The 13,477-nt window shown below is 37.5% G+C and overlaps 1 protein-coding gene across 1 annotated transcript; it reads right to left on the bottom strand.

Moving 5' to 3' along the window:
• Nucleotides 1-2,442: 2,442 nt before the first annotated feature.
• On the bottom strand, nucleotides 2,443-11,113 carry LOC306878477 (sugar transporter SWEET1-like). The gene is made up of 7 exons (XM_079430882.1): nucleotides 11,043-11,113; nucleotides 10,895-10,965; nucleotides 10,289-10,366; nucleotides 9,846-9,969; nucleotides 8,930-9,091; nucleotides 4,988-5,107; nucleotides 2,443-4,897 (listed from the first exon to the last, which is right to left on the bottom strand). The coding sequence occupies exons 2-7, from the start codon at nucleotides 10,960-10,962 to the stop codon at nucleotides 4,790-4,792; spliced, it is 660 nt and encodes a 219-aa protein (XP_079287008.1). The 5' UTR covers nucleotides 10,963-10,965; nucleotides 11,043-11,113; the 3' UTR covers nucleotides 2,443-4,789.
• Nucleotides 11,114-13,477: the final 2,364 nt, after the last annotated feature.

The raw sequence follows: 13,477 nt of genomic DNA, 5'->3' as shown, positions 1-13,477 counted from the left end.
AAAACTGATCCTTAAGGTGCCAATTACACAGTACCATTTTTCCAGTGCAGACAAAACTAGTTAATTTAATTTAACTTAAATTAATTTTTATTTATTGATTGATCAAGTGTATATAAGAATCACTGAGAGTATGTATAGTTAGCTACCTTGCCAGCCTTAAGGTGGTGTTTATATTTGTGTGTGTATCCCAGAGACAGTCTCTGCTGCAGGAAACAGTGGTATCCTGTTTTGCAGTGGACTCCCATTGTTGCGCTGATTAAACATACACTAATATGAACACCCACACTACACACCACAGCTACTGCGCTGTTAGTGATGAGAACAGAGCAGCGTGTCCGAGATCAATCAGACGTGATTCATAATACACACATTTGCCTGGATGCTTTCACACAAGTGCTCCCATGTTGCGCGACAAAAGATGAAGCACTGCACACCACACATACACATGCTTGTGTGAGCATAGATTGAGAGTGTTGTCTAGTCTCTCTGTCTCCACATGGTCATCCATCACTCCTGTCCAGCCCCTGTCTCTGTTTATTTATCTGTCTGTTGAGTAACAGAGATGCTTTACACTGTAATTACACTAAATCGTTTCCTAGTTTCGGCCTGATGAGCTTGTCATGGTGTGGCCATTTTTCATATGGGAAATGACAACAGTTTCTGACCAAATCGTCTTTTTTTTTTCTTGAAAATTATTGACTTCTCTTTTATCTTTCCTTTATAGGCAAAATAAATTACCTACATTTCACTGCTGGTTATACTCTGTATAATTGTGTATGTGACAAATAAAACTCTTGAAATTAATTCAACCTGTTCATGGAAGTTGCTTTCTATTTTCACTTCAACTAAGATTATTTTACCTGAATATTTCAACCAAACATAAAAAAATGCTGAAAATGTACTCCCCCCTCAGGCAATCAGAGATGTAAATGGATTTCTTCATCAGAATAGAATTGGAGAAATGTAGCATTATATCACTTGCTCACCAATGGATCCTCTGCAGTGAATGGGTGCCGTTAGAATGAGAGTCCAAACAGCTGATAAAAGCATCACAAAATCCACAAGTATCTTCTGAAGTGAAAAGCTGCGTTTAGAAATTCATCAAGACATTTTTAACTTCAAACCATTGCTTCCAGATAAAATACAAGTCCTCTTTCCATAATATTGCTTTCTGTAGTGAAAAAGTCATCTTGTCTGAATCAGGATAGAAAAATGTACAGATTAAGCACAATTTGCAGGTGAAATGAGTCAAACAGTTCTAAACAAATTTGTTTTGATGTGAGAGAACAAGAGGGGATAGATTTTTTCACTAGAGGACTTATTATGGAGACTCAGTTATTCTGACCAGAAGCAACAGTTTAAAGTTAAAATGCCTTAAATTAATTGATGGACTGGAGTCATGTGAATTACTTGTGGATTATTGTGTCAGCTGTTTAGACTCTCATTCTGACGGCACCCATTCACTACAGAAGAAATTATGTATTGCTAAATTTCTCCAAATCTGTTCCAATGAAGAAAAAAAAACTCATCTACATCTTGGATGGACTGAGGGTGAATCAATTTTGAATAAATTGAATTCTTTTAGGTGAACCATTCTTTAAAATTTATTTTAATTACAGTATAATAAAAAAAAAACTGTCTTTGCCAGACTGACGCTTTAGTGCATTTTTATACCGCTTTCAGTAATGGTGGAAAAAAAAAATTATATATACATATAAATGATAAAACTATGCATGATTAAATGGTTTGTTGCATTTTCTCCCCCTGTTGTCTGCGACCCATAACTATCACAGCAGCAGAATGGACCTGTGATCCATTTTGGGTTACGACCCACTAGTTGAGAACCACTGATCTTCTAACACTTTGTTTATCAAAGTAAATTTTACCATTTACCATTAAAAGCATTTAAACAAACATGACTGAACATCTTAAAAATGCTTTTGTCTTCATGTGCGAGACTGCTTTGCTCAGCATTGTTTCTCTTACAAAAGAGGTTTTGCCAATCACTAATTTTCTTTTTCTTTCATAAACACACTTTCTTGATAAACAATGACCACCCACAATCCTTTCCCTCTTTCATGTCTTTCTCTGAGAAGCAGACAGGAAATGCATGTAAAGACTCCATAGGCACTGGGAAACAGCAACCACACGGTTCCCACTCGCTCGTGTTAACCAAGACAAACTACAAACAAGCAAACAACACACATTCACAAACATTTGACGAGAACTCTACAAAACAAAACACCTAATAGCAGGAGATAAATGTGCTGTTATTTCCCACAGAAATGAAAATGTCTGTCAGCATGCGTTACGCCTCGGCTTTTGAGCATATTTTAGTTTTCATTGCTCACAATCAGCGCTGATCCTCTTTGAGACCAGAATAAAATCCTCTCACATTCCCCTGCTAAGCTCTCATAACTACTTCTCTCAGTCAGACATTGAAGGTTATATGTTATATAAAATTTATTTGAGCCATTTTTTTTTCAGTAAACTCCAGAAAGAACATCCCTCTAAATCCCCTCTGCTATAACATACATTGTTGCATAGGATATAAAATAGTACAAAGGAACATAAAAACAACAAAAAAAGAATTTACAACACCAAAGCCATAAACAATATAACAATAAAACAAAGTTGATATACAAATGATCATAATAACCCTTTTTTATATTCACAAAGCCTAGTCTTGGAGACTTGGAAAGGCTGTAGTAAATAAAGTACCAAATGATGTACAGTCAAAGCAGTTTAGTATACGCAACATTAAGCGGTTTAAGATTTTCATTGTGCCATTTTACAAGTTATCAATTTAAATAAAAGTACATTTGCTGATTATTCCTCACCTTACATTCTGCCTGTCACCACAACTCCGTGAATAAAGCCTTAAGATTTGGCCAACTTTGGTGCTCTGAGGGAGGGGAATGTATAAAGTTATTGTTTATTTCTATTGTTTTTATGGGCTCATTGTAAAGAACAATGTTCTGACAGTGACAGTGTTAAGAAAAAAATATCTTTTAGTTCCAGCTACAAAACAAGAAATGTGTACAGAGACATACACAATTTCCTGTTTTCTGAAATCTCAGAGACAGATATTCTTAATTAAACATCATTCAGTCAAACTAAGTTTCTATGTTTGCGTTTTTCTTCCACACAAAGGAAGGTTTTACGCACATAATGTTTCCTTTGGGCTTTGTCACTTGAGTTGGATGCTGATTAAATAGCTGCCAAACTGCCATATGGACACAATTAAGAATGATGCTATAATAAAGTAGACTATTTTTAAACTGCTGATTTTGTCTGGCCTGAGGAGAATGACACTATTTCGACAAACTATTTCCCCGTCTAAATACTGTAAAGCTGATATAAAGCCACCCAGCTTTATATCAAGACGATGTAAAGCTGCTTTGACACAATTTGCATTGTTAAAAGCACTATACAAATAATAGTGACTTGACCTATTTGTTGAATTGCCACATTGAATCTGAAAGCCAGATTGTTGAATTAACAATCTGAAAACACTACATTCATTAAGAAATAGAATGTGACATTTTCCTAAAGGCCACTCGGAACCTTATATACCCAAGATCAAAAGAAAAAATATATATATAACTGTACGTGCTTAACAGTAACACACCACTTTCAGAGAAAAGGCTTAAATAACCCTTATGAAAATTAACCATGGTTTTTTTACAAACAAAAAAGAAAAAGCATGGTCATTGTAGTTAAATTATGCTAACCACAAATTAACTACATTTTGCCTACTTTAACCATAGTGTTTGTAGTAAAACTTTGGTTATTCAAATGGTAATCAAACAGCCAAAAATACATTACTACACTTTTACTATAATAAATCTATGGTTAATTTTCATAAGGGAACAAACAGGTTTGAGCTCTTAGTTAATAGGTGTTCCAATCTGCTAGCACAACACACCTTAAACTAAGACACACCTGCAAACAAACTGAGAGCATCCTCATCCATACAATGATTAACCAAAAAGATAAAGTGAAAATAGTCTATCACTCAGAGAACTTTAAATTCAAAAGATATTAATGTACTGTCATTATTTACTCATCCTTATGCCATTCAAAACCTGTATGACGTACTTGTCTACCAGAACACAACGAAAGACATTCTGATGAAAGATCAACCGTTCATGAAACAGGTACCAAGAAGAGCTAAGATCAAGATTTTCAGTTTCTCAAATTTTAACTTATAGTTTCACAAAACTTGGAATATTGTACATGATATGATGAGTACTAGAGTATGATGTCATTTAAACACTGAAAGCTCCTGCTCAAATTCTTTGCAATTACATAGAGAAAAAAACAAGCAGACAATTTATTTTAAAAAAAAAAGTATTTTGTGAGCATGTAAAGAGATTGGTTTAAAAAAATCATAATTTACTCACCCTCATCTCATTCGAAACCTATCTGACTTTATTTTTTATGTGGAATTAAAGAATGTTGACAGCTGAACAGTTTTGGTTACCATTGATTTACCACTGACTTTATGAACTTTAAGAAAGTCACTAACACAGATTTGGAATAGCATGATGATGAGTAAATTATGACAGGATTTTAATTTTTTGGGAAACTATGCCTTTGCCTAAAAAGACAAAGATAAAGTGAAAATTGTCTGTCTTCAGAATTTAAAGTGGCAGTTTCACTAGAGGTTTGATTTAAGAAGGTATCATGAAAGTCTGATGTGAAACCAGGATCTTATATGGCTTGGGTAAAGGAATGCAGAGAAGGCAATTAATGAAATTGAATCACATTCAATTCAAATCCTCTCTCAGATTTGGATCAGTTTATAGGAGGGCTTGATTGGAATGTCAGCTCCGAACCACCAGAAGAGGAAGAAGCGGATTATGCTAGTAAAGATGCCAGGGGTGTTGGGCACCTGAAAGACAAAATAATAACAATAACAAAATACATGATGCTCAGCTTTACCTCAAACCACTGTCTCAGATCAGTCTCGTTATCATCTTACCATGATATAATAGTCACGCAGTTGAAGGCCATACAGTGTCCATGACGTGGATGTAAAAAGTGTAGCGACGGTCAAGGAAAAAGACAAGCGCTCCACAGACTTAGTTCGCACGATATCCAACTGGTGGAAAAGAAGAACACAATATTTATTTTTTTTGAGAGGGGAATGATGCTTTTGCTACTGTTTATTATCAAATAAACTACAGAGGAGACAGGAAATGTTGGAGGAAAGGGGATCGAAACATGATGGAGCCAAGACTCAAACCTGTGTCCTCCACTTAAGCACCAAAGATCAGTAAATCTGAAGCACATGTACTCGCTGCTATGTCACAGCTCTAAACACATGTTATTTACACTCACGCATAGTCTCTCCCATAACTAGCAGATATTGACACTTGCAGACAGTGACGGAGGGAAAAACAGGAAGCAACAAAAGGAGGTACGAGAATGACAGGAAATACACCACAGAGCACAGGACAGATAGACAGAGCTGGACTGATAAATATGGAAGAGAGAGAGATCCAAAACAGGAAGATGGAGACTATGAAAGGGCACAGAAAAGAAGGATGAATGGAGTGATAAACAAAACATGGAATGCTGGAATGTCAATACAAGACTCCACACCATTATTTTTTACAAAGGAAATGATAAGAAGAGGAATATTTATTTCAGAGCTGATGAATGCTTTATTAGTGAAGTGACATACTGCCAAGTATGGCGACCCATACTCGGAATTCGTGCATTTAACTCATCCAACGTGCACACACACAGCAGTGAACACACACACAGCAGTGAACACACACACAGCAGTGAACACACACTCTCTCGGTTGTCCATCGAAATTCGATGATGACGTCCACGCCTTTATCGGTGAGACTTTTGATGACTAAACAGTCCTATCCTGGACCCACAAACTCTATTGCAGGTGGGACATATATATGCAATGGTAGTAGTAGTGGTGGCAGTCATGGCTGTATTTCTCCTGGCTCGCTTCTGCTGCATCATGCTTGTCCTCTCCATCTCAAGTGTATGAACCCCATCTCTACACAGCTTTTGCCAGATGGCACGGTCAACAGCAACAGCCTCCAGGTCCTCGGGTCTGATCTTACACTTCTTCAAGGAAGTCTTCATCTGATCCTTATGTCGCTTCTTCGGGCCTCCAGCTGAACGTCGACCATGATGTAGCTGGCCGTAGAGCACTCTTCGGGGCAGTCGGCATGGGGGCATCCTTATCACGTGCCCCAACCACTGCAGCTGGCGCTGGGTGATCATGGCCTCAATACTTCTACAATTGGTCTTTTTAAGTATTTCAGTGTGAGGCACACGATCCCGCCAGGTAACCCCCAGAATGCGCTGAAGGCAGCTTATATGGAAGCGCTCTAGGGACTTGATGTGACGGCTGTAGGTTACCCAAGCTTCACAGCTATAAAGTAGGGTTGTGACACAGACCGCTTGGTATACGGCTACTTTTGTAGAAAGATGAAGATTCTTGTTGTGAAAGACTCTACACCGAAGTCTCCCAAAGGCAACTGATGCCTGTTTAATGCGGCTCTGAACTTCATTGTCAATGCCACAGTCCTCAGCAAGAATACTCCCCAGATATTAAAAAAATGGCACTACTGAAAGCTGTTCATCCCCAACAGTGAACGCAGGTAGTGTGGGTCGGACATTGCTACGCCATTGGCAAAGCACTTCTGTCTTGGTTGTGTTGATAGTCAACCCCATTCTGCTGTATGCCCTAACCGCCACAGCAAGAACAGTTTGAAGATCCTCTGGAGTATGGGCCACAAAAGCACAGTCATCTGCATACTGCAGTTCCAGGACCTGCTCTCTACAGAGTTTTTTGGTTGCCTGTAGCCTCCTAATATTAAAGAGGTTGCCGTCTAATCTGAAGTCTACTGCTATGCCACTGCTATTTTCAATCTCGTTGTGGAGAAGCTTGGTGACACATAGGAGGAAGATGTTAAAGAGTATTGGTGCTAGCACACACCCCTGCCTCACCCCTGTGCGCACAAAGAAGGGCTCGGACTCTTGTCCACCTATAGACACCCGAGCGGTCATCCCATCATGGAACTGGCGGAGGATGTTAACAAATTTATTGGGACAGCCAAACCTAAGGAGTACATCCCATAACAGCTCTCTTTGTACAGTATCAAATGCTTTAGAAAGATCGACAAAGGCCATAAACATGTCCTGATGTTGCTCCCGGCACTTTTCCTGAAGCTGCCGGGCAGTAAAAATCATGTCGATAGTGCTCCTATTCTTCCTAAATCCACACTGCGATTCAGGCAGCATTGACTCTGTGATGTTATTAACGAGTCTCTGAAGCATCACCTTGGCCAGGACCTTACCACCCACAGAAAGGAGTGATATGCCCCTACTATTACCGCAGATAGCCTTGTCACCCTTGTTCTTATAGATAACAGCAATATTTGCGTCTCTCCACTGCTGTGGGATGTTCTCATCAGTCCAGACCTGGATGATGTACCGATAGAGGGTGCGCGTACACATGAACCCCCCCCTCCTTCAGTAGCTCTGCAGGGATATTATCAGTGCCATGGGACTTGTTGTTCTTAAGAGAATAGATAGATGACAGAACCTCTTGAAAGGTTGGTGGTAGGCTGAGATCATGGATGGGAGGAAGTTTAGGCAATTCATCCAGAATGGTGGAGTCCGCATCAGAATCCTGATTAAGCAGGGTGTCAAAATGTTCAGCCCACCTTAATAGGATACTATCTTGGTCCCTCAGAAGTGTTAGTCCATCTGCTGTTTTCAGAGAAGTGATGCAGCGATTTGTTGGCCCGTAAATGGTTTTAATAGCATTATAAAAGTTATGCATGTCATTTTTATTAGCAAAAGACTGGATTTCATGTGCCTTTTCAATCCACCATTCATTCTGCATGGCACGTGTTTCCCTTTGCACTTTCCTCCGACTTTCCTGCACACACACACAGCAAGCAGTGAACACACACACAGCAAGCAGTGAACACACACACAGCAAGCAGTGAACACACACACAGCAAGCAGTGAACACATACACCCGGAGCAGTGGGCAGCCATTTATGCTGCGGCGCCCGGGGAGCAGGGTTCGGTGTCTTGCTCAAGGGCACCTCAGTCGTGGTATTGAGGGTGGAGAGAGCGCTGGACATTCACTCCCCCCACCTACAATCCCTGCCGGCCCGAGACACAGTTAACATGAAATGTATGTGATCATTTATTGTATGCATTTGTTTTTTAACATGATTAACATGGTTGATGGAAGTAGTTGTGTGCTTAATTCTATTATGTGGTGCAATTCCTGTAATTCCGCCATCAAGCTTATTCATAATCAGCCTCATCCTTTTATCATATTTATATTTTATTATATTGTTTTATTTTGAGTTATGTTTGATGTGCAGCACTTTGGTTAGCACTGTTTTTAAAGTCCTATATAAATAACACATTAATGTATGCAACTAAATATATTTAAATATGTTCTATTATGAGGTGCATTTCCTGTCATTTTAATTTTTTCTCAGGCTTATTCATGATCATTCTTTTAATTATTTAATCATATTGTTTTAATTTATCTGATGTGCAGCACTTCCATCAGCACTTTTCAAAGTCCTACACAAATGAGCTTTGACCTACATTTTTTTTTTAAACATAGTTAACGTGTATACAATTAAATGTATGCAATTAAATATGCGTAACTTCTTGAATTTTCTAACACAGTGCAAGTGAGATAAGTAAAAAGTTACATAAATCTCTAGAAATTTCATTGACTGTGCTGGTGATATGCTACAAGGCTCATACAAGCTTGTGGTGCTTTTGCAATATGTTCTTCTCATGTTCATGTGCTTTACTACAATGTGATTCTCATTAAATATGTGCAGGTAACTGCTGACTGTGTATTTAAAAAGAATTAATGCTGGTTATATGTGTAGGATAGGTGTGTACTCACGAGATCAGCGAGTGGAGAGAGGTACATACTGATGGTGAACACACTGCAGGTCAGGCCAAGCTGAGAGAGTTGAGCTTCTCCAGAAGGAATAACCACAGTAAAATACACCCAGCCTACACACAACACACTCACCATCGCCAGTGTCTGCGAGAACACTCGCCTCTGAAACACACACAGATACAGCAAAGTCATTTTACCTTTTATTTTGCACATTTGGACTATTTTCTGATCACTCGTAAAACTTATTATTTCAGAAATTTTTATTTGTGACCCGTTCTGGCGGAACGAGTCGGAAGTTGCACGGGCTAATTTTGAGCTACAGTTGCCCTGTGGATCTAAATTTGAAAGCTTTTCAATTCAATTTTTCACTCAACTCAAGTTTTCATTAATTTTTCAATTACATTTTAAAATGTAAACTTTTGGCATTCTAAAAATATAACTTTTTAAATAAACTTTTCACTCAAACTAGTATTTTGATAATATAACACGTAATTAAAATGCCTGTATTAACTTTAAAATTACAATTATCATTCAAAATGTTGTGCTTATAATGTAACTTGTAAAAAATACAGCATTTGCTTGTTAAATTAATTTTACACAAATTTTACATCATCATAATAATATAACTTGATATCAATATATTTAACTTTTATCTAACATTAACATTAAAATATGTAACATTTTTTAATAAAATGAATTGAAACTGTTATCCTGGTAATGTAATATGAAATAAAAAATGGTGTATTCATTTTTCACTTCAACTTTTCCAAACTGTAATACTGATCACATAATTTGTAATTAAAATATTACATTGATATTTAATATTAAAATATTAAAAATGCAAAGCAGAAGATAGTGGTCTCAGACTTTGGAGCCCACTGTATAATTAATAAGAAGACAGTGCTAAATGACAAACCTTATCTTTGGTATAATGACAGTAAGTGATGATGTATAAGGTCTGTAAAAAGGCCCCAATGATGTTTACAGATATCACCGTTCCATCCCCCTTTAGTAATCCATAGTACAGCCAACCTAGATTACTAAAACACACAGAGAAACATGATCATTGAGACTAATGATACACGGGGCAACTTTGTGAGCAATTTTGCAGGGCAACGTTTTTGAGCGGTGTTGCTTGGGCACTTTCCCATTCTTTCCCACTTTCCCATTTCCCATCTGGCTATTTTAGATAGGCCATGGGCCCTGTGTCTAACCTGGTTGCCTGGCAACATTGCTTAAAAAGTTGCCCTGTGTATCATCAGCCTAACTTAAATCCATGCACAATGCATGCATGAAGTTGCATTCACATATACAACATTACCGAGTGAAAGCTACAAGTGTCTAATATCAAATACATACTTCAAGCATGTGGTGAGGAAGGGCAGAAACTGTACGTTATCTGCACTCTGTGTGGCCTTCATTTTCTTCAAGTCTGTCCTGCAAATGCAGAGAGGACATGCAATGAGAGGAACATTATCTTGCAAGATGAGCATAGAATCAGAAAGTTATGCATATGCAAACCATGTATTTGACGTTAACACATAGGGTGAACTTCGTTTGCTTCAGGTGCACTGCACAACCTCCACATGTTTACATGCTCAACTTACATACGCATACACAATACAGCTGTTACAATGTATCATGGCTTCAGGCAGAATACCATAATTACTACAGTTGTTGTTACAACTGTAAAATCCTAATAATGTGCGATGTTCCTGATGTCAGTGTTAGCTAATATCAGTAGTAACAATAAGTATAGTATATTGGCGGAAACTTTTGTTACCATGGTAAATTGCTGCGAGGAGGCTGTTTATTAAGTTTGAGAGAAAGCAGATTCTATTCGGCGAGAGTTGTCACCAGATGCGAAGATTATGAAAACCCCTATAACTTACAGTTTTGGTCAGCTACATTATAAGTGATATGATTGTTTATAAATATCAAGTAAAACACACGTAAGTAACTTACAATCCCGTCGTGAACATCCCGACGGTGAATATGATGCACGCACATGATAGCAGCTGCAGAAAATCCATAGACTGAAAAAACGAACAATGAGCTGTGCTTCTATTCAGACACCTGTGCAATCAAGCAAATCAAGTTATATTCATAAAACCTATGAATCCTGTAATCGTGCAACGCTGACGTCCACCTTCTCAACTTCCGTGTTTGTAATCGGTGTGGATCGAGTCCTTCACTCTGATTGGTTATCGCCGAACGCTGCGCACTGACGTCATTTTGTAGTCCGGTTGTGTAGTGAAATAAGAGGATTGACAGAGACGTTCCTTTTAATATAATGCAATTTTGTAGTATAGTTTGTATAGTGAGATGTTATTTTTAATTGTACAAGCTTCAGGTGAAGAGCTGCCCAAAAGAGTTTAAGGACTCATGATTTTTGTTATGAACAATTAACGAAAAGTGTTTTAACCACACTGAATATTTGGACATTGTAGCTCGTTTAGTGCCCCTGTGGTTGATATTTCAACAGTTTTCTCTCTCACAAAACTGTACTAATGCTGTCTTAGAAACATTACTAAACTTTCTTATTTTAGTTTTTGCACTCCTTGACCATTTTAGAATTTATTGTTATAGATTGCTTTAATAACATTGGCCTACCTAAACAAAGTGATCTAAACAAATGTCATGATTATGTGAGATTTCAATGTCATGATTTATATTACAAGTGCCTATTTTGTAATTGTAGTTTTGTCAAATGATAATGTACTGAATACGATGCTTGAGTTGAAATGGGACAAAGCACCATCAATTTGAGAAAAAGGGGGGAAAAATCACTATAGAAAATTTTCACAGTATAAGATATACAAAATGTAACTTTGGTAAATTTTGCAAAAATAAAAATATTATGTTGAGGATAAAGAAAATGCTAGCTATTAATTATGTTGAGCAAGACAAAGTCAGTTATTTTATTCTAAGAATGACAAATTTTGCCCCAGAATTCTCTCATAAATATGCCTATATAAAAAATTAAATGTTTTGAATTAATAATGAAAATTAAAAAGTTTTCTAAAAATCCAGGTGCCAAAAATAGCCATACCTGACAAACAGCCATCTAGCGAGTCCACATTACATCTTTAGATGTTATTGCCGCAAACATTACGCTTCATACTTTCAAACAAAATTATGAATTTTCCATTGACATGTGGTTAAATAGAGAAGATGTATCTTGTGTTTAATGTTCTCAAATGTCACAGAAAAAGCTGAGGCCAAGGAAAATGTGCAAGTTACGTTCTGGCCCCTACAGTTGTGGTCAGAATTATTGGAACCCTTGGTAAATATGATCAAAGAAGACTGTGAAAATTAACCTGCTTTGTTAATCCTTTTGATCTTTTATTTAAAAAATTCACAAAAAGCTAACCTTTCATTGGATAATAAGAATTTAAAATGGGGGGAAATATCATTATGAAATAAATGTTTTTCTCAAACACACGTTGGACACAATTATTGGCACCCCTAGAAATTCTTATGAGTAAAATATCTCTGAAGTATACTCCCATTCATATTCACAATTTTGAGCACTCTAGGGTGATTATGAACATGAAATTATCCAGCCATGGCTTCCTGTTTCACAGAAATATAAATAGGAGGGAAAACAAAGCCCAAATTCCCTTAATCATCCATCACAATGAGAAAAAACAAAGAATATATTTCTGATGTGCAGCAAAAGATAATTGAGCTTCACAAATTAGTGAAGTGGCTTTAAGAAAAGAGCTAGAGCAGTGAAAATCCCCATTTCCACCATCAGGGCAATAATTAAGAATTTCTAATCAACAGAAAATGTAATGAAACTGCCTGGAAAAGGATGTGTGTCTATATCGTCCTAATGCACGGTGAGAAGGAGAGTTTGAGTGGCTAAAGACTCTTCAAGGATCACAGCTGGAGAATTGCAGAAAATAGTTGAGTCTCGGGGTCAGAAAACCTTAAAAAAAAATAGTCAAACAGCACCTACATCACCACATGTTGTTTTGGAGGATTTCAAGAAAAATTCTCCTAGCTCATCCAAAAACAAACTCCAACATATTCAGTTATCAGACAGGACTGGCACTTCAAATGGGACTGGCTTCTATGGTCAGATGAAACTAAAAAATGAGCTTTTTAGCAGCAAACACTCAAGATGGGTTTGGTGAACACAGGGATAAAAAGTACCCCATGTGTACAATGAAATATACTGCTGTATTTGTGATGTTGTGGGCCTATATTTCTGCTGGAGGTCCTGGACATCTTGTTTAGACACATGGCATCATGGATTCTATCAAATACCAACAGATAAAAAATCAATAAGTGACTGATTCTGTTAGAAATCTTATAATGGGCCGTGTTTGGATCTTCCAACCGTACAATAATCCAAACACAAACCTCAAAAACAACACAAAAATGGGTCCCTGAGCACAAAACCAAGCTTCTGCTCTGGCTATTCCAGTCCTCTGACCTGAACCCTGTAGAAAATTAGTGAGGTGAACTGAAGAGAAGAAGCACCGTCATGGAGCTGTGAATCTAAAGGGTCTGGAGTGATTCTGGATGAAGGAATGGTCT

Source organism: Barbus barbus (genome assembly GCF_936440315.1).
Source record: "Barbus barbus genome assembly, chromosome: 12".
Taxonomy (NCBI): domain Eukaryota; kingdom Metazoa; phylum Chordata; class Actinopteri; order Cypriniformes; family Cyprinidae; genus Barbus; species Barbus barbus.
Note: the sequence above shows the minus strand (reverse complement) of the source record. Positions and strands in the feature narration are given on the sequence as shown.